Source organism: Fukomys damarensis, unplaced genomic scaffold, assembly GCF_012274545.1.
Source record: "Fukomys damarensis isolate Sample0158 unplaced genomic scaffold, DMR_v1.0_HiC HiC_scaffold_17, whole genome shotgun sequence".
In the NCBI taxonomy this organism is placed as follows: Eukaryota; Metazoa; Chordata; class Mammalia; order Rodentia; family Bathyergidae; genus Fukomys; species Fukomys damarensis.
The window spans coordinates 23,390,256-23,417,929 of record NW_022900929.1 but is presented as its reverse complement, the minus strand read 5'-3'; the positions used below and the strand labels follow the sequence as shown (position 1 = coordinate 23,417,929).

The 27,674-nt window shown below is 49.2% G+C and overlaps 1 protein-coding gene across 2 annotated transcripts in view; it reads left to right on the top strand.

Annotated features, from left to right (window-relative positions):
* The window catches only part of Caln1 (calneuron 1), a 531,563-nt gene that overhangs the window by 10,971 nt on the left and 492,918 nt on the right, over positions 1-27,674 (top strand). The window contains exon 2 of one of the 2 annotated variants that reach the window (XM_010625017.2): positions 21,845-22,037. In XM_010625017.2, the coding sequence (XP_010623319.1) occupies positions 21,916-22,037 (122 nt within the window). In that variant the 5' untranslated portion in view covers positions 21,845-21,915. Of the gene's footprint in view, positions 1-21,844; positions 22,087-27,674 lie in introns of both variants that reach the window. The other variant, XM_033764903.1, reaches the window with a different exon arrangement.

The following is a 27,674-nucleotide window of genomic DNA, read 5'->3' as shown; positions in this document are numbered from 1 at the left end:
GTGACATGTGGTCTTTCCTTCAATCCATCCTCTGTAACCAGTGATCCCGTGAAGTGGCATCAGACGCAGCTGCCATGTTGTTTTGTTTTTTGGTACCAGGGATCAAACTCAGGACCTTGCGCTTGTGAGGTAGGTGGTAGAAGCACTGAGCTAAATCCTCAGCCCCAGCTGCCGGGTTTAAGACGTACATGAGTGTCTGTGATTGTTGGGGGGTTTGATAAAAGATGGGGGTGATCTGATCAGGCAGTTTTTGACTAACTCAGTCCTCAGCTCCCTTCCTCATTTTTCACATTACAGTTCCTCCTAAGAGTTCACGTGAGGAGAGGGTCCCCTTTAGTAGTCATGGCTTTAAAACCACAGTTGAGAAAAGTGGATGGATGGGCTTGACAAATTTAATGGTGCAATCACCACTGTCTTTGTGGCCAAGCAGAGTGATTTCCTAGTCTTAAATGACAGTGAAATTGCTGTGAGCACGAGGTAATGATTTTACTTTATTTTTTAAATATTTTTAATACTATATCTCCAGCCCTTTTGAATTTTTTTATGTTGAGACAGGGTCTCACTAAATCCTTAAGTTGCCCAGCTGGACTCAAATTTGTGATTCTTCTGCCTCAGCCTACCAGAGTGCAGGGGTTTTAGGCATGTGCCACCATTGGTGATGAATTTTGATGTAATTCGTCTGGACAATTACTTGGAGGGCAGCTGCCCTGGGCTGCCAGTTGGGTGCAAACCCATATGCTGTAGCAGTTGGCAGAGCCGGAGGTGGCCCCGAATCCTTTACACAAATTGAACGAGTGACCAGGTCACCTTCCGGAACAGAACACCATTTGGATGCAGCTACTGGACCATGTCCAGCACTGGCTCTTCTTCTGATTGGTTGGGTCTTGGCTAAAATCCTTCTTGATTGGTCAGTTCCTGCACCCCATGGGCTGTTAACTATTTTAAAAATCACCCTGCCTGGGAGTAGGCCACGAAACTCCTTCAGGAGAACCTGGGCTGCATGTGGACTTGCTTGTTGGTTTTTGTTTTAATGGGAGGGTAACCTGCTGGGCAGCAGCTGAAAGCTCCATCCAGCACTCTCTGTGGGGCTCTTGGGGTCTGCCCCAGTGTGTGTATAGTGTGGGGGTCAACCAGATGTCTGGGAGGATTGCTGACAAAATGTGCCCCGTCTCCACTTATGCACAGTTGTGCCATTCTTTCCTTCCTGCTTTGCCCTCTCACGTTCTAGCCACTGGGTGGCTCTCAGCACGGTCTTCACTTCTCCAGAGTAAGACTTTGTGTCTCTCCTCACCTGGTCCTCACTGGGTTGTCATTAGGCAAAGGCCATAAGAACCAGAAAATCCAAGAAAGAGCTAGAGACATCATATTGCAGTGATACCTGAGTACTCCTACATATGGCAGCACAGCTTATAACAGCTAAGTCTTGAGAGTGGCCTATCTGCCCGTCAGCAGATGGCTGGATGAAGGAAATGTGGTATTTACACCCAGTGGAGTACTACTCAACCATAAAGAAGGATAGACTTGAGGCATTCATCGGTAAGTGGGTGTACATCAAGAACATAATGTTAAGTGAAATAAATCAGACACACAGGTTTAAATATTGTGTGGATTCTCTTATATGATAAACCCAAACTATAAATAAAGAAAAAATAGGAAATGGGGAGGTAGCTTTTTTTTCCCAAATAGGGAAGGGAATGAAGAGATGGAGGGAGAGGAGGAAGAGAGGAGGGGAGGAGGATGTCAAAAGAACTGAGAGGTGTTATGTACATGCACCAACTCCCCGTGATGAATGAATGTGATTGTTTTGTGCTGCAGACATGTGAGTACTAATAAAAAAAGCGGAACTCAGAAGGCTGAGGTAGGAGGATCACTGTGAGTTGGAGACCAGCCTGGGCTACATAGTGAGTTCCAGGTCAGTTTCGACTACATAGTGAGACCCTGTCTCTAAAAACAAAAACAAAAACAAAAAAAAGTGGAAATCGCTTACATGTGCATCTCCCTCTTCCATGGCTTTACCCCTCTTCCATTTCTTCCTGCTGCTGGCACACTCCAGCAGTCTTTTATCTGTTGTCCAGAAATGAGACCCTGTCTCTAAAAACAAAAACAAAAACAAAAAAAGTGGAAATCGCTTACATGTGCGTCTCCCTCTTCCATGGCTCTACCCCTCTTCCATTTCTTCCTGCTGCTGGCACACTCCAGCAGTCTTTTATCTGTTGTCCAGAATTTATAGTTGTTTTTGTGTAGGAGAGATGGTCCACGGTGAGCTACTCCCACACTGCTTCTTATCTGTCGTCTGAAATTTATGGTTATTCTTTGGGGGAGGGTTGGTTAAAGATGGTTTAAGAACTCTAAAACTTAGCAAATAAATAAACAGATCAGATCACTTCAGATTGTGACAAACGCTATGAAGGAAGTGAGTAGGGCAGAGTATCTGGAGTGTACACATGGAAGGGGACACTGAAAACAGGGACCAGGAGGTGACATTGAGCCGGGGCCTATGTGACAAGGAGGAGCCTTCTGTGTGTGGCTGGGGGCACAAGCATCTCGGGGGACCTCAGGTACAGGGATGTGGAGGCGGGAAGGAGCGTGGTTGTTGGAAGGGCTGGGATCAGGCAGTGGGGACCAGGCTGGCATGGGGACAGCGGCAGCTGGGTCACGTGGCAGCAGCGGTGTTTTATTCTGCATGGGATAAGGCGTAACTGGAGTTTATACACCAAGGCCGCGGGGTCTATTAATGCTTTCACGAAAGACGCCCTGCCTCTGCAGTGAAAAGGCAGAGATGGGGCAGGAAGCCAGAACGCAGGTACTGCAGTCACCTGGGGGACAGGCAGAGCCTGGGGTGAGGCCATCACCGTGCACCCCTGGGGGCCAGGCACCTCCTGTTCAGTCTGTATGGGCGGCCAACACCAGGGGGCAGCACCGACTGTCACTGGTCACTGTCCCTAGACCAAAGGCCATGGTGACAGAAAGATGCCCGGGACCCTGCATGGTCACAGCAGCCAGTTGGGCCTGCACTTGTCCTTCTCCATGCATGTGGGGCCTCCCTCACCCAGGAAGTTCTGCTCTCAGGTGTGCAGGGGGACCATCACCACCTCACTGGGCCGTGTCACCTTGGCCCTTCCCTCCCTTTGGTCTTCGAGCCAAGTGAGGCTCACCCATGCCGTCCCTGGGTGAGTGGACTCTCATTGTCTGGGAGGCAAGGACAGGAAGTCCCCTGATTTTCCAGCATACCCCAACCCAGAACCTTCACTCAGAGGTGCAACTTGCCATCAGCTGTGGCTCCCTGGGAAGATTATTGGAAGTTCTTCCCCAAAGCCACCAGGTGGGCATTTCCCTGAGGAAGGTAGAGGCATTTTGAATTCTGAGTGAGCAGATTTTCCTCAGGCACTGTCCAAGGGTCTGTATTCATCAGTTCTCCATTGCTATAATGAAACAGCCGAAGCTAGCTCCTAGCTTTGGAGGTTCAAGGACACGGTGATAATGCTGCTCAGCCCCAGTGAAGGGCCCATGGGCAGGTAGCATCTTGGTAGAAGGAAGTGTGTCCAAGAGGGTGGGGCTATGCGAGAGACAGGAAGCCAGGGAGATGGACTGGTGGGCTAACAGGGGTCCTCAGGGAACTACATGAACCCATCTAAGGGCCTGCCGCAAATGACCATAGGACTTGCCAGTAGCTCCCCATTCCCATAAAGGTGCTCTGACCTCCTACACTGCCCTGCTGAGGACTAAGCTCCCAGCACATGAACCCTTAGGAGACAGACCCAAGCTGTATCAAATTGCAGTGGTGTCCACCAACTGCCACATCTTGTAGTTTTTTTAAGAAAAAGATTTTGTACTGGGCGCCGAAGCCAAGGATCTTCGCACTGAGTAGCATCCCCAGCCCTTTGTCATACACTTGCTTTTTTTTTTTGTACTGGGGATCAAATTCAGGACCTTGTGTGAATCCCCCTCAACCCCTCCCCGCTTTGTACACACTCATCCCCTTGTTCTTGCCACTTTCTGAAGCGGTTCTGGACTCCTCTTCCCGGAGTGTCTTTATGAGATGTGATAAAAAACATTACATGCCTCTGCCGAGCACCATCCAGCAGAAAGGCGGGCTCCTAAAAACACGGTGCTGTGTCCTCATCCACCTTATTCACCAGATCTGGCACCGTGTAACTTCTGGCTCTTTCCCAAAGTCGAAATGATCGTGGAAAGGAAACCTTTTGAATCTATTCAGGACACCGAGGCAGCCACAACAGTGCAACTAAAGACCCTCACAAAAGAGGAGAGGGCTCCAGAACTGCTGCAGAAAGTGGCAGGAACATGAGAGTAAGTGCCTTGTAAGCTGGGGAATTACTTAAACGCACATGGTATTTTTCTTTACCACATTTCACAACCACGAAGGTTGTGGCTGGCCTGAGCTGTGCTGGACTCAGGACCAGTGAGCAGTACCCCTCAGAAAGTGTGGCATTAGCCATGGACCTGTGGGATTCCATGGTCTTGAACCCTGGTAGAAGCTGGGGAGGAGGAGCGTGGCAGTGGCGTGCAGGTCTAATGGGGTGAACCGAGAGCTCCCCGTCTCTGAGGTCCTGCAGTGTCCTGCATGCACATGAGACCCAGCTGTGAAACCCGGGGCCCAAGGGTTCATTCTGCCCCGGGGTGGGGGCTCAAGCCCAGCGCAGAATCCACAGAAATGGCCCAATGTCAGACCTGCCTGAATCCTCATCATTTTGATTCACCTAGGACAGCCCTCAAGTTATGAAGGTAGCGAGCAGGAAAAATAGAAAGAAGTGATCTTGCTTTACACCATACTCATATTTGGACACTAGGTGAAATTGTTCTGAAATGCTGGGTGGGTTTAATTTCTCCAAAATTTGTCTTCATGATTTAAAAGTACCCGTTGGAGGCACTAAAAGTTTTAGCCCTCAGTTTTAGAAAGTTTAAAATTTTAATTTTGTTTTTTCTTTTGGACTGATCCCAGGGCTTTTGCAAGGACTACGTCTCCAGTCCTTTTTATTTTTTATTTTGAGACAGGGTCTTGCTAAGGCACTAAGTTGCCGAGGCTGGGCTAGAATGTGGGATCCTCTTGCCTCAGCCTCCCACAGTGCTGGGGTGACAGCAAGCACTGCTTGGCCTGACTAACATTCTTCTGTAGAGGCCTCATAGATCACCACAGACCCATGTGTGGCAGAGGCCGCTGGTCTGCTGCGCTTGCCATTGGGGGAAGGAAGCCTGGAGAGCAGCCTGGCGGAAGAGTCTCAGAGGGGAAAGGAAGGGAGCTCGGTGTACATTGGCACAGGATGGAAAAAGTAGGAAAGCTCAAATTTGGAACTCAATAAAAGGAGGGAATAAATAGACAGGGGGAAGCCATGGGGGGTGGTGTACACCTGTTATCCCAGCTCTCGGGGAGGCTGAGGCCGGAGAAATTCCAAACCAGCCTGGGCAATGTATCGACTTAGGGAGGCCCCGTCTCAAAATAAAAAAAAAAAAAAAGAAAGAAAAGAGCTGGGGGTGCAGCTCAGTGAGAAGGTCTTGGGTTCAACCCCTATCCTCCCACCTTCCAAGGAATAAAATAAAAAGTGCACATGCTTAATAATCACCCCATCTGGAAAAAAAGAGATTTGGTGTAGTCAATGTGTGCAATGAATTAAGCTGAAATCTTCTAATTTGAAATAAAATGAAGGAAAAATAAAATGAAATCGTGTGAGTTAGAATAAGAGATAAGTCAAAGCTAAAAGGGAGAGAGAGAAATGGATGAGGTGAAAATCTGCAGGGTTAGGAATAAGAATTGAGAATGTAAATGATAAATGCATATAAAGTGTGTGTCACTGGGCCAGCACATAAAGCTTGGCATGGAGGCTGGAGGGGGCAGATGGAGTTGCTGGGGCAGAGGAGGGGTGGGTTTGCCAGTGGGCTTCATCCCCCCAGCAAGGGGCATCGCTTGAGGACAGGGACCAAAGGCAGCTGGAGCCCTTGCTGTGGCTTTCAGGGCCTCTTTAGTGACTAAATGGCTGAGTTCTTGGTGGCTTGAGAAGCTCCGCTCAGGAAACCTCCACCTTCGGGAGCAAAAGCAGAAGGAAGCAGACATGAAGGAAACCTGCGTGGTCTCCACACTGGCCAGTGGAATCGCCTGCCTGGAGCAGCAGGTTGCTTTCCTGAGCTCCCAGCACAAGGCCTTTGCTGGGGTTTTGTTGTTTTCTTTGCTTTTGCTGGGATTTGCACCCAAGACCTGTGCCTGAGTTTACATCCTCAACCCCTTTTATTTTAGCCAAGTCGCTAAATCGCCCAAGCTGGACTCGTACTGTGGGATTTTAAAAAAGGCAATGAATCCCTTTGTCACAGGGACCAGGTGCTTGGGGGACTCTGGGTCCTTCCCTCCACCCCTTTCTGCTCCCTGCCCAAGTGGGTAGGGGTGGTGGACCTGTTGTTTGGCTCTCCCCGCGGGGTCAGAGGCGGGGATGTCTGCGGTGATGGACCATGTCTGGTTGTGCACGTGTGGCCACACCTGGCCTTGTTTCCCCGAACATCTTTCTGGTTCTGTCTTCGTACAACCTGGGGCTCAAGGCTAGGGTTTTGGAGAGTAACTGGTCTGTCTACCCCGCCCTGGGAATGCTGGGAAGCCGGGCAGGCGGGAAGACTGCAAGACTCCGGATCCAGTGCCGCACAGTGTGCTCGAGGAGGACCATCTGAGCAGCCCGGGGCAGTGTCCCCAGGAGATGGAGAGGGGCAAGTGGCCCGCCTCGCGTTACCAGGAGGAGGCAGAGCAAGACTTCCTGCCAACCTTCCAGGCCCCCCTGCAAAACCTCAACCCGGAAGACTACTGCCCAGGGGTATAAGCAGTGGTGACTGCGTGGCCGTGACACTGCCATCCTCAGATCCTGGCACAGTCACTCCCACACGGAGCCCCTTCCTGAAGAGGAATGGGAGAGGCGGCCATGCAGAGGGAGGAGGAGCCTGGCTGGAACTGGAGACCCTGCGTCCCCCTGCCTGGGCCTCAGAGCCCAGGGTGACTGTGGTCGCGTCTGAGGCCAGCGAGGATCACTCCAGAACCTCTGATGCGTTTCCGACAACCACGACTAATGAACACGGGGAGCTAATGGACTCCTCTCCGCTCGCCAAGCCCCTGCCAAGTCTGCCACCAAGAATAATAAGCATTTCGGAAATAATTATACATCTGGACAAATCTGTTTCAGTCTACTGGATTGAACATAATCATATTAAAACATAATGAATACATTCAAACACACAATGCCTGATTAAATAGTCACTCAGGAAGGGGAACTGGTAACCAAGCCAGGCGGTAAGAGCCTGGGCCTGAGGAGAGGGTGGGGACATGAAGCCACCACAGGCTCCTAATTGATTTCCTTGTCACTGTTGGTTTAGGTCCTAATTTACTTCCTCCCACCCAATCTCAGGCTCATCTATACAAACTAGTTGTTGGCGTTTGATCTTTTACCTGGTGTGATTGGAAAATACAGTGAATGTTTAAGTGTTCAAAATAAATGACAGCCAAAGACACACTGGCGTTAATCAGAACCCCCCTTCCCACTTCAAACACTCATCCCATCCTTCTGGCCACTTCCTGAGGCAGTTCTGGAAGTCCTCTTTCATGAGTGTCTTTCTTGCGCTGCTGTAGCTGTTTTGATGTCTGAATTGGTTCAACACATTTACCTTTCATGGTCGCTTTGACACTGGGGAAGAGCTGGAAGTTGCACAGTTCAGCTCTGGTGCATAAGAAGGAAGAGGATGCAGTGTTATGTTTTTACCGGCTGGCCTTTCTGCTGGGTGGCCCTTCGAAGCAGCATTCATCGCATTTTTCATCGTTCCTTGTAAAGATACTCATGAAAGAAGACTCCAGAACTGCTTCAGAAGGTGGCAAGAGTGATGGGACAAGGGCATCCAAGTGAGGCAGAGGTTTTTTCTTTGCTACGGGGGATCGAACTCTGGTCCTTGAGCTTGTGAGGCAGGCGGCAGAACCACTGAGCTAAATCTCTGGCCCGAGACAGAATATTTTGAGAGGGATTAATGGCAATGTCTTTTACTGTAGTATGATTTTAAAAATGTAAACATTTACCGTATTTTTTCCATCATTTCTTGTATCATTTGGATGGGAAGAGGGAGCACGGGTGTTAGGACGTACGCACGTAGCATCCTAAGCCCTCTACCTTTGGTGCATCCATGGATAGGGTCCTTGCAGTCTCCATACCTGGCCCGAGACAGAATATTTTGAGAGGGATTAATGGCAATGTCTTTTGCTGTAGTATGATTTTAAAAATGTAAACATTTAGCGTATTTTTTCCATCATTTCTTGTATCATTTGGATGGGAAGAGGGAGCACGTAGCATCCTAAGCCCTCTACCTTTGGTGCATCCATGGATAGGGTCCTTGCAGTCTCCATGGTGGGGTGCTGAGCCCCGCTGTGGTGTGCAAGTGGGACCCCTGCAGTGCTGTTTGGTTGAGTCTGCCTCTTGTGCAGTCCCACCCTGCACCAAGCCTGGGCTTTGGCTCCCTGTGGCCGCTTGGCCTCTGCTCAGTGCCAGCCCAGCCCAGGCCTCGGCAGGGGGCTGGCATGGCAGATGGAGACCGGAAGTGATAACGCTGGGGTGACAGGGCTGCTGCAAACATTAGTGGTCAGCTTCAGGGATGCAGCCCCTCCGTGGGTAGGGAAAAAGAGTCTGGGCCCATTTGTTTCTGTGCTGTCCCTAGATGGGGAGTCTTGGCCCCCAGGGAATGGTTCAGAGGTAGAGATCTGGGCGGTTGCTGGTCAGAGGGGCACCTGCTGTCGGGCTGACCGGGACGAGGCCAGGGGGACCCTCTGTGTCCCACAGCCGTGCTTCTCCGGGTGCAAACCTCAATCACTGCCAGGCTTCCAGCGCCGTCCCTGGAGAGGCTCGCAGAACGAGCCTGGATGCACCCACACTGGGTTGTCCATGTTGGGGCTTTTTTGGTTGTGTGTTTGTTCTCTTTGTTTTCTCGCAAAGTGCCTTCACACTTCAGAGGATCACCAGCGTTTTAAAACTCGGCCCATTGATTGTCCTGGATTCTCAGCTTCTCCACACATCACACCTGGCAGCGGCGGGGTGGTTCCTCACAGCTGCAGTCAGCAGGTGAGGAGTCCTGGCTGCCTGTGGGGACAAAGTGAACCAGGTCACCACAGTCTCCAGTCGCCCCCTGGTTTGATGTGTGACAGCGTCGCCTCTCTGTTACCAGCCTGTTTCTCTAGACATTGGAGTTGTGCCTTGTTCTTTTGTTGGAGTCTTTTTAAACAGTAGCTATCTCATTGTTGGCCTTACGCTTTATTTTGGGGCTAGTTCCATAAGAACGACAAAACAGTCAGCTTATCTACAGTTGCATTTTTTCTGTACTATCATTGAACTCATGGCCCTTGCACTGAGCTACATCCCCAGCCATTTAATTTTTGTTTGTTTTTAAAAAATGAGTATGTGTTCGCAGTGTACGCTGAACCCATTCGTTCTGAGTGACTGGACTTTATTTTGGGGCTAGTTCCATAAGAATGACAAAACAGTCAGCTTATCTACAGTTGCATTTTTTCTGTACTATACATTGAACTCATGGCCTTTGCACTGAGCTACATCCCCAGCCATTTAATTTTTGTTTGTTTTTAAAAAATGAGTATGTGTTCGCAGTGTACGCTGGACCCATTCATTATGAGTGACTGGTACATGTGTATAGCATATCTTGATCACTTTTGATCCTTTGCCTCCCTCCACATTCTCCCTCCTCCCCGTACCCTTCCCCATCTCCCAGCCCTCTGCCTCCCTGTGTCCTACCATCTCTCCTTTAACTCTTTATTTATTTGTAGGTTAGGTTTATCACATCAGAGACCGTGCAATATTTAACTTCCTATGCGTGGCTTATTTCACTTTACATTATTAACTTCTTGAGTTTGGCTCTACGGCCCAAGCTGAGAGAAGGATGGAGATTCCTTGCAGTCAGCACAGGCTACCATTACAAAATACTGTGGGCTAGGGGACTTAAAAAACAGGCGTTTTTTTCTTATAGCTCTGGAGGCCAGAAGTCCAAGGTCAGGCCGAGAGCATGGTCAGGTTATGGTGAGGGCTTGCAAGGAGCCATCTTCCCTCTGTAAACCCCTGCCCCATGGCTAAATAAAGACCTCTGTCCCTCTCATTTTGCTGTTGGATCAGCGACCTACAGTACTGCCTGATCCAGTAGGGGTGAGGGTTTCATTATTACCCCATGGGGTCGAAGAGTATGGTGGATATTTAACAGTTTTTAAAAAATACATTACGGTAAAAGACACATTGCCACTGATATCCCTCAGAATTCTCCCCCTTGCGTCCAACACATTGTCCTTTTATTTGGCCACTTTCTGAAGCACTCTGTAGTCCTCTTGCATGAATGTCTTTAGTTGCTCCATCCTTGCTGCCTTGATGTCCTGAATTGATTCAAAGCATTTCTCTTTCATGGTCATTTTGACTTTGGGGAAGAGCCAGAACTCCCAAAGTGCCGGATCTGGTGAATAAGGTGGATGAGGACACACTGTCATGTTTTTTACAAGCCTGCCTTTCCGTTGGATGACACTCAGCAGCAGCATTCGCTGTATTCTTTTTTTGGGGGTGCCGGGGATTGAACTTGGGACCTTGTGTCCTGGAGGCCAGCGGTGACACCACTGAGCTAATTCGTGGGCCCAGCATTCACTGTGTTCTTGATCTCACCTCCTAAAGACACTCAGGAAAGAGGACTCAGACCTGCTTCAGACGTGGCAAGGATGATGGGATGAGTGTCTTTGGAGCAACGGGGAGTATTTTGAGAGGGATTCACAGCAATGTGTCTTTTACTTTTGCAAATTTATTACAATTTAAGCATTCACCATATTTTTCTGCACCGCTTGTACAGTTGGAGGGGGAGAGAACAGCGCTAGGAGCCGTGAGTGCAGGTCACAGAAGTGGAGAAAACCAATTTTCCCGATCACAGAGGGCCAGGGACACAGAGCTCACATCCCCTGGGCCCTGGCTTCTGCCTCCCAGCTGTCCCAGGGAACTCGCAGGTGCTGGAGGACTCTGCACAGCCTTCCCTCCACCCACCTACTTTATCCTTCTGGCAGCTGAGCCTGGCCCTTCCTGTCCCCACTGCTGCACAATCTCTGCAAGTTCTGAGTAGCGCTCCTGGGGTGAGGGTCTGGTGGAGGCTCGGGAGACCTTTCTGCCACCTGGCACAGGTGCTCCTGTGGCCTCCGGGAGACCTCTGGCCCTCAAGGGAAGCCATGTGACCCTTGGAAGTCGCTTAGCCCCTCTGAGTCTCATCTGCCCAGGGACTGCCCTGCTCAGCCCCTCTCACAGGCGCCAGTGTGAGCACAGAACTGAGGCCCTGGGGAAGGACGCACTCTGGAGTGGCCACAGGGTGGGTGGTCAGGTCCTGGGACACACGTGCCCTTCTGTTGCCCCCTACCTCCTGCTGGCTCGGTCTGACCCCAGCTGTGGATCTGCCCCATCCCGCCTGCCCCACCCAGCGGGGGTGAGAAGACCCAGGGTTTACTGATAATTAAACTGCTAGCTGTCAAAGCTTAATTGCTCTTAGGAGATTTAATTTTAATAGGAGACGCAACACAGAAAGCCCTGGGGACGGCAGAGACAGACATCCTGGAAGGGAGAGTATGGGAATGTGTGTGAGTGTGTGTGGTGAGTGTGAGTGTGTGGTGTTCAGCATGTGTACATTTGGGTGTGGGTAGTGTATAAAAGTGACTGCGAGCCTGAGTGTGTATATGGGAGTATGTGGGAGTGTATTGGCATGTGTGTGAGTGTGTGATCTGTACTTGTGTGTGGTTTTTGAGCAGTGTGGCATGTGTGTGTGTGTGGAGTGTGTGTGGAAGGTACCTGAATGTGATTGTATTTGTGTATCACATGTGAGGGTGTGTAGCAGATAAGTGTGCATGTGTGTCGTGTGTGCAGGTGTGTACATGAGTGTGAGCGTCTGAGTCTGCTTTCTGTCGCTTTCCCTGAGCACGCAGACTGACTCCCACAGAGAGGAAGTTCTCTTCCTGTGGGCAGGAGGGGTGGCTAGGTCCTCCTCTCATTCGGGTCTCTGCAGCTTTCCCAGGTGGTGTCCTATGGGAACCAGGCCAAGCTGGCCCGAGAGCTCCTTCTGTAAGCAAGCCAGGCCCTCCACAGCCTGTGCCCTCTCTGAGCCGGGCGTGGTGTAGCTAACACAAGGGCACAGTCCCTGGGAGCTGCTCACCTGTGACGGGCCACCAGTCCCACCTCCTAACACCTCCAGGGGGAGTACATTTCCGCATGAATTTTGGTGGCAATATTCAGACCCCACACAGCGAGTGTGTAATGTGTGTGTATGTGTATGAGTGTGTAAACACATGTACAAAAGCTGCCTCAGCCACCCCGTATGTGTGCAGGGCACACATGAATGACCCCAGGATGGCAGAGGGCCACAGATCTGCTCCAGGTGGGTGGGAGGTCCCAGCCAGCATGCCCCTCCGAGGATATTCTCAGCGAGCTGCAGAAGTAGGGCCAGCTATGCTCAGGTGGAGCGGGGTGACCCCAAGCACTGCCCTAGTGGGAGAGTCAGGCTGTGGCCTCCACAGTGTAGGAGAGGGACCTCCAGGGAGGGCTGGGGAAACCGGGATTTCTGACTTTGGGTTGATGGATTCTGGAGATTTCTGGGTCTGGAGAGCAGGGGTTTGGACCAAGCCCTGGGCTGAATTTTGCTTGCAGAATGTTCTGTTGTACAGTTGGGTTTTCCCAGATGAGCTTCAGATGGGCACATGATAGGTGGGACCTGACTGGGGACTTGGTAGTCTGAGTCCCTATTTGGAAGCCATCTTGGTCCTGTCATCACCTGGGGACAAGTTCCTGTGTGGCCTCAGTCCAGGTGGTAGACCACGTGCCTCAGGGACAGCTCCTAGGGGACCAGGGCCCACAGTGTGGTTGCCCCCCGCCCCTACTCCAGGCCCCAAATACCCTGACATGATTGGAGGAGTTGTGTCAGACAACCACGTTCACGTCAAGGCAGGAGTAGGGGACTCTGGGTGGACACAGAGGTTGTGGGGAACTGGAAGGGAACTGCCAGGGTGCTCTGGTGGCCCTGTGTGCTCAGCACACCTGTGGGCTCCATGGCAGCTTCGTGGGCCCCGGAAAGGAGCTCAGGTGACAGCTTGTGGGAGCAGGGCTTTCAGAACGCGACTTGCCAGGTCCTTGTTCTGCCCCTAACCAGCCCCTGACACCGTGCCTCAGTTTCTTCATCTCTAAAACAGAGCTAATATTAATATTTCTGCTTGTCTCCTAGGTCACACTGAGGATTAAGTCAGTAAATCCAGAGAATTCCCCTAGAAATAAATCAGACACAGAAGATTAATACGCTATGGTTTCTTTTATATGAGGAACTCCAGATGTAAACAATTTAAAGAACAAAAGAGACATGGTAGGAGAATGTAATATTTATATATCACAAACACCTACTAATAATTAAAAATATTTTTAAAAGAAGCAACATGTCTGGCAAAGAATAGGCATTCATTTCAGCAGAGTACCCGGGGCTGGTAGAGGTACCAAGCACCATGTCCTGCTGAGCTGCTGGCCTCAGGAAGGAGACACCTGGGCTGCTCTTCCATGACCTGGAGCTGGGGTGACCCTCCCTGGGGTCTTGGAGGACTGAGGTGGGGCAGTGGAAGTCCCCTGTGCAGGACTCTGGTCTTTTAATGCCCTTGTCCTTTGAAGGCAGGCTGATGACATAGCTCCTCTTCAGTGTGGTTACCGTTACTAGCAATGACGGACTAGTCACTGCCCTTGCAGATGTCCTGAACCCCTCATACTTGGAGCCTCGCCCGACAGCAGGCATGTCACGGTGTTTCCTAATTGGTGCCTGCACTGTTGTCCAGAGGGACAGCAAGATGCTGACGATCTCCTGCCACCGTTTCTGTGATTTCTTAGTTTTCTTGGAAGAACTTTGCTTCATTGACATGATTGGGGAAGTTGTCTGGTTACCTCCTGCAGTGCAGCTTCCATAAGAAGACAGGGTGGCTGTTGAGTCTTTGCCTTCACCCATCACTTCTGAAAAGAATCATTAATGTCTTGGCAGTGACATTTGTATCTGTTTTCAGAGTGGCTTGTGCCCTGTTTGGTCGTGGATGCATCTTCAAGCTGGTTCCTGTGACATTTCGGAGCTTTCTAGCTGTCAGGTCTGAGACGTTCTGGGCTGATGTTCTGTGTTTGCACCTCTGGATCTGATTATTTGTAGATGGAAATGGGTTTTAGAGACCACAGTTTGCTTTCCAGTGGTGCACACTGCTGCTGAGTTTTGGCTCCTCTTTTCCTTTTTCCCCTTCCCCTTCCATTTCTACTTCCCCTTTTCCTCTTCTTCCCCTTCTTCCTGGCTCCCCCCTTCCTCCTCTTTCTCTTCTTCCTCTGTTTTCTCCTCTCCCCCCTCTCTGTCTCTCTCTCTCTCTCTCTGGATTGAACCTAAGGCCTTCACAATGAGCTATGCCCCCAGGTCCCTTTTCTATTTTTATTTTGAGACAAGGTCTTGCTGAGTCACTAAACTGTCCAAGATGGCCTCAAACTTGCAATCCTCCTGCCTCAGCCACCCAGAGTGCTGGTATTACAGGCCTGCACCACCATCCCAGCTAACACTTTGAAGCATTTTCAGTAACAGAACTGGCACATATATATTTTGTAAAATAGAAAAATAAATTGTGAGTTCAGACTGATATTTTTATTCCAACTATGTTTTAGGGGTTTTATTCAACCTTAAAATTTTGTATTGACAGCTCTTTTCTCTAACGTAGAAAATCTTGGTTCCTAATGACATTCCATGAATTTCTTATTTATGATATCTCTGTATCCTGAGGATATGTCTCACTTGGAAAGGACCATCAAAATATTATATTTTAAAGTAACTTTAAAAATTCTTCTCTCTGTAGATAAGCTGTCTACTAAAATAATTGTGTTTTCCTGGTTTCATGTATTTTCTATTTTTAGGACTTCCTTTACTTTTTCCTTTTGATATGATCTTCTAAATTTGTAAATTCTGATTTATTTTTGCTGTTACAGATTCTCCTCATTTATTATTTATTTTAGCTCAGGATTGTTTCCATGAAGTCTTGCACGTTACTCTTATGTCACACTGCTTTATTAATCTGTGGTCACTCATGGTAGGTTTTGCATGGATTGCTTAGGGGTTTCCAAATGTATAATCATGCCATCTTAAAGGTCATAGTTTTGTTTCTTCCTTCTCATCTTATGCCTCTGATTGCTGAGCCATCGTGTTGGTTAATGCCTGTAATGCAGTGTTGATAGCAGAGATAAAGGACATCGCTCTCTCTCTCTTTTTTTCTTCTGCTCTTAGCCCTAAAGTCTCTAGCGTCTCCTCAAAAGTATGAGACCAAGCTGACTTTCGAGTCAACATGGAGATGTGTATATTTAGGGTAAGGAAATAGCCACCGTTTCTTGTTTTATTGTAGTTTTCAACTTTAATTGCTTGAGGCCACTTACTGTTTTTGATTTGCATTTTGTGGAGCCAGGGATGTTGGAATGTTTTATTTATGCAAAGCTGAGCCAGGATGTGGAGGGGCATTAGTGCCTTTGAGAAGTGGCCCTCACAGAAGAGTTGCACCCAGGTGCTTTGGAGGATGTAGTTCCAGTTCCCAGAGTTGGGCTTAGAACTGGCTCTGCCTTGATAGAGGTTTTAGTTTTGTGTGGAATCTAATTGGTCTTGAACAGAGATAGGGAGAGAACAAAGTCTCAGGTTTGCATTGTGCCTGGGGCCTTTGCATGTGCTTTGCAGTTTTAGGACCTCAGTGGGCCCTTCTGGTGTACTAGAGCAGCAGTTTTGGTGGTTTTCAAAGCCATTTTATTTATGCTCTTGAAGACATACTTGAGGCTTAGTAATAAAATATGTCAAGTGACAGTGAGTCATCACCCCTGCAGAGGCAGGCAGCACAGGGACGTGGGGAGCAGAGCGGCCCCTTCTTCCACAGCTCTCTTGTACACACAGCAGCCCCAGGGCTCATGCATGCCAGGGCAGGTGGCACGTGGCTTTGGGGCTGGCAGGGGCTCATGCTGTCTACTCCGTGCTCTCTGCAAGTCCACTAATCATCCCTCAGTGTAGCCCACGCCCTGAGGCATCTTGTCCAAAAGGCAGCTTTGAAACAGAATTATATTCCATTGTAATAAAAAAAATGAGTTTTCCTGTGGGTTGAATGGAATAGCACATCGGTGGGGAGTTCTAGAGGAAAGACCCACAGGCAAAGCCTTTGTCAGACATCATTGGAGGATCCAATGATGGTTACAGTGTAGCTTCCCCATGGAAGTTCCTCAAGCAACTAAAAACGGAGCTCCCGTTTGATCTGGCTACACCTGAAGGGATTAAAGCCAGAACTGCTAAGGGACATCTGCATACCCATGTTTGCTATGGTGCAATTCACGATAGTCAAGATATGGAACCAGCCTCAGTGGCCATGGACAGGTGAATGAAGACTGTGTGCTATAGTTGCACAGTGAAGTATTATTCAGCCACGAAGAAGACTGAAGATTTGTCATCTTCAGGAAAATGGGTGGATCTGGAGACCATCACAATGAACAAAATAAGCCAGACTCGGAAACATAAATATTGCATGTTCTCCCAATGCACAGAATTTGAAGAAGATGACATGAAAGTAGAAGGGAGACTCTTCTTCTCTTCCAGAGAAGAGAAAAAGAATAAGAGGGAAGGAGGGTAGAGGGAAGGCTAGTGAGATAATAGCTATGATTAAAATACCTGGATATGGACTGGGGATTTAGCTCAGTGGTTCCACCGCCTGCCTCATAAGCACAAGGTCCTGAGTTCGATCCCCAGGACCAAAAATGAAATCTGGGTAATATACTCAATATTTTGTAAAATTAACAGGCACTAATAATAAAAAGAAAAACTTAAATTGTAATGTGCCCCTCAGCAGTCATAAAGACTGCACAGGACAACAGGACACAGAAGACTCACTTGAAGCCTGGCGTCGTCAGAACAGAGGAGACATTTCTTGGAGGATGTCTGAACTTGGTCTCCCAGGGTCGGTTGGAAAACGGTGTCTCAGGCCTCCCAGAAACTAACCTGAGCCATCGGCCCCACGCAGATGAATCATTTACGCATTCAGCGGTGCAGTCCCAGTGCCAAACATAAATGGGATTTCAGCTCTCTCGCAGTAACGGGGACTTTAGATGGTCACAGAGGGGCCACAGCCATGTGGGGCATCTGCCTGCTGGACAGCACCTACTAGATTTCCAAGGGAGGAACAGTGCTGGCCGGCACGCATAGCACTTGCTCTGTGTCAGGCACGTCTCACACACGTCACAGGGGCTGCGATAAAACCCAGGCCCCTTCTACAGATGCGTACTGAGGCACAAAGAAGGTGAGTAAGTTGCTCAAGACAGCACAGCCTGTAAGCGGATCTCAGAATATCATGGGCTGGTGAAATGACGGGGTGCATGGAGGGCAGACCCCAGGTAGCACTGTTCTGTATGTAGACTCCCACTGGCTTCTGCCCTAAAACTCCGGCTAGGGCTCAAGAGACGTTTTAGGTGGTGAAAGAAGTGGGTGAGGCACCTATTAGAACAGAAGACCGAGGAGGACCCTACTGTGTGCCTGGAATCAGCCCACAGCTCTGCACCAAGATGTGGGCTCAGAACCCAGCTCCTGGCTGACTGCTGAGCTGCAAAGAGAGGCATTTGGCACATGGACTTGGAGGACACAGGAAATCAACAGCCCTCTGGAGGCTCGGCAGGAAGGATGGTAACCAGTTAATTTGGAGACAGAGAGCCACTTCCTGCACAAGAATTTACTGTGGGCCCCAGGTACATAAGGCGGTGGGGGACTCAGGAGCTTCTTGTGTTTTGTTTCAGCACTGGGGATTAAACCCAGGGACTTTGCATTGAGCTGCAACCTCAGCCTCCCACCTCCACCCCTTTTGAGACAGTCTCGCTAACTTGCTAAGTTGCCCAGGCTGGGCTTGAATTTGTAACCTGCTTGCCTCAGCCTTCCAGAGTTCAGGGGTGACAGGCATGCACCAGCACACCTGGCCAGGAGGCTCTTATCTTGTAAAGGTTCTAGTTGACCAGGGGAGGTGCAGGGCCACCTCTGATGCAGATACCAACATTGGGCTCCCCGGAGTTGGCCACAGTGGTGGGTCCCAGCTTGGGAGGGGCGGCCTGGCCTCCCCCATTCCTGCTTCAGGCAGCCGTGGTTGGGACAGCATCTGGATGGAGGAGCTGACTCTAGTTTTGGCTTCCTGGCTCTGTGTATTTCTGGCACAGTCACTCTGGTCTCGGTGAAGGGTGCCAGAGGCCAGCTGAGTGGCAGGAGAACTGCTCCGGGCAGCTGTCACCTCCAGGGCCACATTCCTTGGAGCAAGTTCCAAGTAATTAAGTGGATTGCATTCTGAGCCCTGTGCCGGGAGCACAGGTGCCCTTGCAGAGAGCACCTGGTTGATTCCGGGGCTGGCGAGGCAGATCAGAGGGCATCGGTGCCCTGTCCCAGTGTCCACTGTTCCCAGGGACCTGCAAAGGATGAGGCTGTCACCCAGGGAGCTCATTACTCTCTTTGGAAATCTGCATTTGCCACCGCTCACAACTTTCATGGTGCTGAGATCGCCATGGCAACTAAAAGCATATCTGAAAATAAAATGTCACTTTTAAAAAATTTTTCTACTGTAATGACACAGGAAACTTGTTCCTCCTGTTTAACTTATGAGATGATGAGAGGAGACAGAAGCACACACGTGTGTGCAGTGTGTGTGGGGTGCCGCGTGTGGGTGTGAGTCACCGTGTGGGGAAGCGTGGTGCATGGGATGGGGAACAGAGCGTGCAGCTGTGTGGGTGTGGCATGGGGGGAGCACTTGGCATGTGTGTGTGTGTGTGTGTGTGTGTGTAGTCATACATTGTTTGGAAAGACACTGCTGTGGCTTTGAGATGCTTTCTGTCTATGGGGTGACCCTGTGGTCCCAGCCCTTTCAAGTTCCACCCAATCACAAGGGATACAACCTTCCTCTAGTGTTGGTTCTCCTTAGAGAACCAGAGACTTTACAGGTCAGACCACAGTAGCTTCCCCAGACCCTCTGGGCCCTGGGGCTTTCTAGTCAAGGTGAAGTTTCACAGGACTCAGCCGGTGCACATGGCTATCTTTCATGAATCCCAATAGGGACTCATATTACACACAGGACTTTGGGCTGCACCTGTTTCAGTGGATGTGGATGGGGCTGACATCCATGGGTGTTGTATATACAGGTTTACAAGAGTAAGTTAATGCCATAACATCTATACACAGCTTTTCAAGTCTTCAGCTTCCCAAGGTCACTTTCAAGGCTTCCTACGTCCCCTAGTGGCTGGCTTCTACAGGGACTAGGTCCCAGCATGGACATACATACTTGTTGGAATCCAGAGGCTGGAAGGAATGTAGGAGGAGGATGCTTTCCCTGATGCAACCCTGGGCTCCAGGCAGTGGAAAGTGGAAACTCACTTTCCTGTGGCTGGGAGAGGCCATGGTCCCCTGTGCTGTGCAGAGGTTTCCACGGCCCAGCTTGCTCAGATGAGGACCCAGTCCATGGTAACCTGGGCTCCTTTTGTCTCATCTACATTCTCCATTATACTCTCTGAACTTTGCACCTCTAGGGATTCTTTCTTTTATCATCATCATTATTATTTTTAACTTCAGTATAGAACCCAAGAGAATTAATATTGATTTCAATATAATAATATTAAGTTCAATATTTATTGAGCACTTGGGCTTAAGTGCCACAGTGGGCATCTGAATTACCCTCCATGTAGAGTTTTTCTCAGTGCAGTATTGGGAGGGAGGGGACAGACTGGGGACAGACAGCAGCATGAGCAGGCACACGAGAGATGCCTTGTTCCATTCAAAGGAGAGGCCAGTCAAGGGTGGTATTTCAGACAAGGTGACAGCTGGGCTGAGTCATGAGAGACAACTAGACACCAGACATCAGGGAGGGAGCAGAGATCACCACACAGTGACATCATGTGGATGCAGAGGTTCCACGAGTGGGGTCTGAATGGGAGCTGGGGATGGGATGCTGTCCTGGGATGTCCCTTGTGTTGCTTGAGGAAGCGGGGATGACATTGCCCTGGGTTTGATTACATTTTTGTTAGTATGTGTTTGCGATGCATAATAAATACATTACATCCTTATCCTTTTTACTACCCCTTCTCCCCTGTCTCCCATTTCCCCCCATCCCTGGATCCCCCTTCTCATGTCTTAAAAGTCTACATCCCTTCTCATCTTACTAAAAAGCTTCTGTACTTCAAAAGAAACCATTAGCAGAACTAAGAGACAATCTACAATGTGGGAAAAAAAATTTACCAGCTGTACCTCAGACAAAGGACTATTATCAAGGATATATAAAGAACTCAAAACAATCAGTCCCCCCAAATATAAAGACCCGATCCAAAAATGGGCATCCAACAGTGGGCATCTGAATTACCCTCCATGTAGAGTTTTTCTCAGTGCAGTATTGGGAGGGAGGGGACAGACTGGGGACAGACAGCAGCATGAGCAGGCACACGAGAGATGCCTTGTTCCATTCAAAGGAGAGGCCAGTCAAGGGTGGTATTTCAGACAAGGTGACAGCTGGGCTGAGTCATGAGAGACAACTAGACACCAGACATCAGGGAGGGAGCAGAGATCACCACACAGTGACATCATGTGGATGCAGAGGTTCCACGAGTGGGGTCTGAATGGGAGCTGGGGATGGGATGCTGTCCTGGGATGTCCCTTGTGTTGCTTGAGGAAGCGGGGATGACATTGCCCTGGGTTTGATTACATTTTTGTTAGTATGTGTTTGCGATGCATAATAAATACATTACATCCTTATCCTTTTTACTACCCCTTCTCCCCTGTCTCCCATTTCCCCCCATCCCTGGATCCCCCTTCTCATGTCTTAAAAGTCTACATCCCTGTTTCCTATCATCTAGCTTTTACCTTGCTCTTTAAATTATTTAATCTTGGGCTCCTTCCATAAGAGAAACTGTTACATATTTAACCCATGTCTGTTTTTTTTTTCACGTGGTATTATGACCTGAAGGTCATCCATTTTCCTACAGATGACTCACATGCACCTTCTTCATGGCAGAGTAATATTTCCTTGTGTGTAGACACCACATTTCTTTATCCATTCATCTGTTGGTAGGGATGAGGCTGCTTCCAAAATTTAGCTGTTAAGGATTGTGCTGCTATAAACATGGGTAACTCTTTCTAGAAGGTACCCAGAAGAGGTATAGTTGGGTCAAATGGAATTTCTAGTTTTAGGTTTTTGAGAACTCTCCACACTGATTTCCACAGCGGTTCTACTAGTTTACACTCCCACCGACAGTGGAGAAGGGTTTCTGTTTCCCCACATCCGCTCAGCATCTGTTGCTTCTTGGGTTTGCCCTGGGGTGATGAGTGTGTCACAGGCTCAGGGGCCTTGGCGACAGTCTTCCCCATCCGCAGCTATTTCCAGCTCTGCATCTGCGGCTCTCTTGATGTCAATGGCAAGAAACAAATTCTGCTGGTGCAGTGTGCTGCGCTTTCTTCAAGTTGGCAGCTGCTGTAGCTCTCTCCGTATTGCTTCGACTCCAGCAAAGCCCGAGGGGCAGTGAGTGGAAAAGTACCTGTGAAGATTAAGTTGGTTCCAAAGGCACAGTGTTGCTCTGCTGTGCGACACCCTCCGGTGACATTGAGGCCTTATTAATAACTAAACATCTGTCACAGCTCTAATTATGTTTTTCCTGCCAGGGTGGAGTCTCTCCCACTGTCCCGTGTAGATGTGGACAGGCAGTGTGAATTATTTAGGAACTGGCTTTGAGTAAATAATCACCCAGCGCTGTTTCGAGTAAGTTTCTGTTCCTCCTTGCAGAGGCTGAATGTTCGCGGACGTTCCTTTGATGAGCTCCCAGATCTCTCCAAGAACATTGCCCTGGACCCCTGATGCGGCTGCCTGAGCAACCTGGAGAGGGGAAGCCTGACCATGAGAAAAAGGGGAACGGAGGAGCCCCTGAAGGGGGAGAGGAGCCGCCGCCGAGAAGCCAGGCCCCCGACTTTCCCACCTGGCAAGTCTCCCCCCAAACCCCAGGACCTAGGTTGTTTTGCAGCCCTCAGGTAGGGGGTGGTGCGGGATCTGGGAACCTTTGTCACTCGGTGTCCAGGGCAGAGAGGAGGATGTGTGGAAATGACACAGAGAAGGGAGTCCCAGAGGATGAGCACAGAGATTTTGTCACACGGGGGAGCTGACGGATTAGCCGTGAATGTGCGGGTAAAGGGATTGTGTTTGCAAACTGACTATGAGCATCCAAATGCTCGGGAGAGGGCTGCTTGTCAGAGACAAGGATGGGTGTCATTGACGGAGCACAACATGCAGCAGGATGGAAACAGGACCTTTTCGTGGATCATTTCATGGATCATTCTCATCATAACACCGTGAATATGTTGTCGTCCCCAATTTCTCAGGAGAGAAGTAAGACAGACATCGAGCATTTGTCCCATACCACCCAGAAGCAAACTCGGGATTCCTGCTCAAGTCTCCGAGTTTGTAACTTTTACTGTCAACCCCTGGGCTACCCTGCTTCTCCATGTAAAGGGAAGAGGTTGGCTCAGTGTGAGGGGTTTAAGCTTACCATGCCACGGGCTTCTCTGGGTTGTTGATTTTGCTGTCTCTCTCTCTTTTCCCCCATGGAGACGTCCATGGCTGTAAAAACTCAAGAGGAATTTCAAGTAGAGATGGGGTTGGGATAAGAGGAAATGTTGGTCCAGTGTGATGCTGGCATAAAAAAAATTGGTCTGTGGTGATTCTCATAGATGGGCATGTTCTGGAATCATCTCCCTAAGACTGTTTGCAATGGGACCTCCTGCCCTGTCACCAGCTGATGGTGTTTATAGTGGGGTCAGTGAGTCTAGGGCTAGGTGTATGGAAGGAAAAAAAAAGGAAGTGGAAATATTTCTGGTGACCACAGCTTCTAAATTTCAGCACCCCCCCCAAAGAGTGGGTGGCTGGACTACAGGACTCAAGTGCAGGATGCTATAAGAATTTCTCCAGAATCTTCTTTAGGACAACTTGTTTGGGAAATCAAGAGTGAAACTGAACAGGCCTTTGGTCTGACCTGCAGGGAGAGCCTTTCTCAAGAACTCTGAGGAAAGTTCTGGAAGAGGGCAACATGAATCTGGAAGTGAAGAAAACAAGGGTGGGCTTGGAATTTGATACCACTTGAAAAAATTGGCCAGGGGTCAGGGGACATCCTAGGAGAGGGTCCCCTGTCCCAGGCCAGGGAAGGAGCCCCAGTGGGAGGTATGTCTAATCCAAGAGTGAAGGTTTGGTTGGCCTTTCCCCATCCTGGGATAAATGAAAGCACGCTGGCCACTTCAGCTGGGTGAGGGGGCATGCTGAGGGGAGGAGAAGGACTGGGCAGAGAAACATTTCCTCATGTCCTATGGGGGCAGTGGCAAAGGCAATGTGGCTGATAGCAGAGAGGAAAAGGACAAAAGGACAGTGTCTTCATCAGTAAGAAGATATTGCATAGAAAACAGATAAAGAAGTCTTTGGTGGGATCAGAAAGATACTCCCACACTGAAAACATCTGCCCATTTTTCCCATTAGAAATTCTTTGGCCATAAATTAGGCAAATTAATTTAACATCTCTCTGAGGGGCAGCCATGGCCCAATAAGTCAGCTTCTCTGAAGACACCAGCTACTCCTTTGGTGGTGAGCATTAACTTCCTGAATCCCAGGACTGAAGGTCTCTAGGCCTCCTGGCTTGTTTCCATCATGTACTCCTGCACCACACCACACACACTTAGCACATTTTTGATTATGCCTTTCTTGAGGGGCATGATCACATATTCCTCAAAGATTTCTTTGTGCAGCAGGTAGAAAGTGACAGTCAAAGAGAAAACAAATGAAGTGGGGGCGGTGGGAGGAAGTTCTGTGGTCAGTGTTTCAGCACCAAGAACTTGGACGTGGAGGGGACAGCAAACATAGCTCATGTCATAGTCATGTTCCCGTCACTGAGACACAATTCCCAACACCTGCAGCCTTAAAAACCAGAGGTTTATTTTGGTTTATGGTTTTTAGAGGATTCAGTGTATGGTTCCTGCTTCAAGGCAGGAAGGGCAGGGTGGAAGGGTCTGATGGAGGAAAACTGCTCACGTCATGGTGGCCAGGAAGCAGAGAGAAGGGAGGAGCTGGGGAGGGAGATGCACCCATCCAGGTCATGCCCCTGGGGTCCTGCCTCCTCTGTCTAGACTCCAGTTCCCCACAGGATGTTCAGCTCTAAACTCTTCAGTGGATTAATCCACCCATGATACCTTCCAAAATCTCAGCCTGCGAACATACTGAGCCTTTTGGGGGACATTCTAGAATTAAACCATGACAGCCCATCAGATTCTTGCATTCTCAGCAGCAAAGTTTCTCACCATTCCTTGCCTCCCGTCCTTCAGCTATCTGTTTGAGCCTCCTTCAGATGTGGCACAGCCTTGTGTTGCAGTTAGCCTGCAGAGCACCAGGGCTTCTCCACGGCTGTCACTGCTGACCAGTTACAGTGGCCTGACGGTCATGCATGCTGTGGGAAGGGTAGACAGGAGATAAAGAGAGATGAGTCTCTTCAACATGTCCTGTTTCCTTCTCCAGAGCACTTTCCCACCTCTTGGTACCATTTTGGTTCCACATGGCAGAAGTCCAGTTCAGCTCATGAAAGTGAAAATAGAAACATGTTAAAGACTTCAGTGGGGATGGGAGGAGGGTGTCTTACAGAATCCAGGCCAGCAGTGCAACTGGTCTCCAGGGATGCATGGAGCATACCTGAGTAGTCTAAAAGAATGTGGAAAACCCCAGAAAGCTACATCTCCCTGGATTTTCTGTTCATGTGAAAAATGACCACTGTTGAGCAGCTGCCCATTTGGTAGCCAGTCTCAACTGATGTATTACCTGCCACTAAGAGTTGGAAAACCTCTTCCTCTGGCAAAATAATTTCATCACAATTTAGGATTCAATGTTCCCAACCTTGTCAGATTCCTCCCAGATATCTCCATCTCAATTTACAGGAACCCATTCTTTTCCGATCAGTATCTGTCTTAGTTACTTTTTTCTTGCTGCTGAGACAAAATACCCAACACTCAAAATTAGAGGGGGAAATAATGATTTACCTCACAGGTTGTAGAGGTTTCAGCTCATAATCGTCTGGCTCCAAGGCAGAGCATGGCAGATGAGAAACAATTCATGGCAGGAAGAAGGTAGCAAAGCTGCAAAGTAGCAAGCAGCAAGTGACCACAGCAGCCTTCTTTCTGTTCCTTTTAGTCTATCCAGGCTACCCAGCCTTGGGGCAGGTATCACTCACACCCAGGGTGGGTGGGGAACCCTCAATCCTAGCATCACACTATTAATTCCAGCATCACATCCTTAATCCCATTGTCACACACCCTAGATCCAGCCACCTCTGAAAATCCCAATTTAAGTGTGCATGAGGCTTTGGAGGGACATAAAGATACAAGCCGTAATAGTACCCTCATTTTAACTGCAGATACTCTTCAAGGCTGAGCATCGAACTTGGTCCCCTTCACTCCAACTCCTGGAGCTATTGCTTTATATTCCATTCTAGAGGGCAGTTGGCTATCTGTTCAGGGCTGGTAAGTTCTTTTCTATTAAACCTATAAATTGGAGTCTTTTACAAGATGGCACCATGTAACCCCAAGCTGGTGAACCATCTCTGGTGGAACAAAAAGAAGCAGGGCAGATAAAGCTGGCCAGGGCACCAATGTGGAGTGAGGGCTCCTATAGAGGGCAGGAAACTGAGAGTGGGACCCATGCCCCCAACCTCCATCCTCCTAGCTCAGTCTCCTCCTACCTTTCAGCCTAAAGAATTGCAGAACTCCCCAGAATGTCTGTTCTGTCTTTGCTGAGATGTGGTCAGGTTTTCTCTCCATGTATCTTGAGGAGACCATTCCAGATGGGGGCCTCCATCCTTTTCCTCCCTGTCATCCAAGTGTGCAAAGCAACAAAGAGCTGACTTGTGTCTAGACTGTCTAGGTGTTGGATCCTGGGCCTGGGGAACTGAAAGAATGTTCTTCCGTTTTTGTCCACATATGGGACCTGGGGCTCTTTGGACCAGATCTGGAGTTTACTATGGATAGTCGGCAGGGACGCTAGGCCACCAAGAAGATAGTCTCCAGGGAAGAGAGCAATGCCCAGGTAGCTTCAACAAAGTCCAGCTAAGTAAACAACCTTTCTGTGATGGTGCTGCTGCAGGCTAGTCCAGAGAAAGCTTTTCTCTTATGGGGAGAAATGGATATTCACTATTGATATGTGAGCTAAAAATAACCCATGTTCCAAACAAAGTGTTTTTTAGTATTTTGAAATGAAAATGTGTAGACAAAGCAAGGATTTAGAATGCATGACTCATTAAATTGCTGACTTTGAAAGGAATGGGAATTCAAAGGGAACTTTTCTCTCTCTACTTCTCCCTCCCACCCCTGCTCTGAATAGCTTATAAAAAGAGCCTACATAAAAAGGACCCACGAACTCCCTGTGACTTAAGACTCCACAGCCCTAAGGCTGAAGGACCTCAACTTTTAGTGCTGGGCTACTGAGTTAGCCTCCATTGCTACATTAGAATCATCAACCAGAGTCCCCTCCTGCAAGCCCACCCTCATATCTCCTCCTATCACTAATAGGAGTCCGGGGACTTCCATGGCACTGTGCTGGCCACTACTCCTTCTGTCCCCAGTGCTTGGCTCTGCTGGACCTCAGCTGTACTGAACTCCTAAGCCCTAAAAAAGACATTGCATCCTGAGCACTAAACTCCAGGAGCTGCGTCTTAGGGGGATATGTATACCTTGCAGTGCTGCAGCAGGATACAAACCACTTTGTGGTCTTAGGCTCAGCTATGGCTTGTAGTGGAAGGGCTGGGCCTGGAGAGCAGTGGTGTTCAGCTTCTCCCTCCCTCCCTCTCTCCTTCCTTTCCTCTCCCCTCCCTTTCTCCCTCCGTCCCTCCCAGACTCACCCAGAAGTAATGCTGCACCAACCATCTAGGCCTCCCTCAGTGTAGTCAAATTGACATTTAAAATTACCAACACCTGTGTGCGGTACAGAACAATCATAGCATGTATAGGGTTCACTGCTCTCTGAAGTTTGAGGCATCTACTGGAGGGGTGGTGTCCTAGAACACTTTCACGATATAAGGGGAGACTACTATGCTCCCCTCTGGGACCACCTCCTAAATAGTGGCTTCCCATGGCTATTCCCAGTCCAGGATATGGAGCACTCCGAGGGAAAACCTATCTGGATGCAGGACATGGATAGACAGCCCTACATAGTCATAGCCTTCAGCCCCAAGAAGGCCTTGGAGTGGCTTGGTGACTCTAGCAGCCAGCTCACCTCCCCATTGTCCAGCATGACTGCTTCAACCTCTCCTACTCTTCTAAGAATTGTGTCACTTCCTCAAAGACCCCAGGCACGAACTTCTCCAATTGCCTGGCTCTTCTTTGTCATCTGTTCACATGTGTGTCCATCTTTACCCTTTCCTGCCCATTATGATGGAGGAGGATCTCTCCACCAGTGCGAGGGTCCCCTACCACATGTGGTGGGCATCTGTCTCCTGCCTCTCTCTTCAGGAACATTATCATTCCATCAGTTATACCTCTCATACCCTATCTTCCAACCTCTTTTCATTCTCTCCCTAGCATAAACATTTTTTCTGATA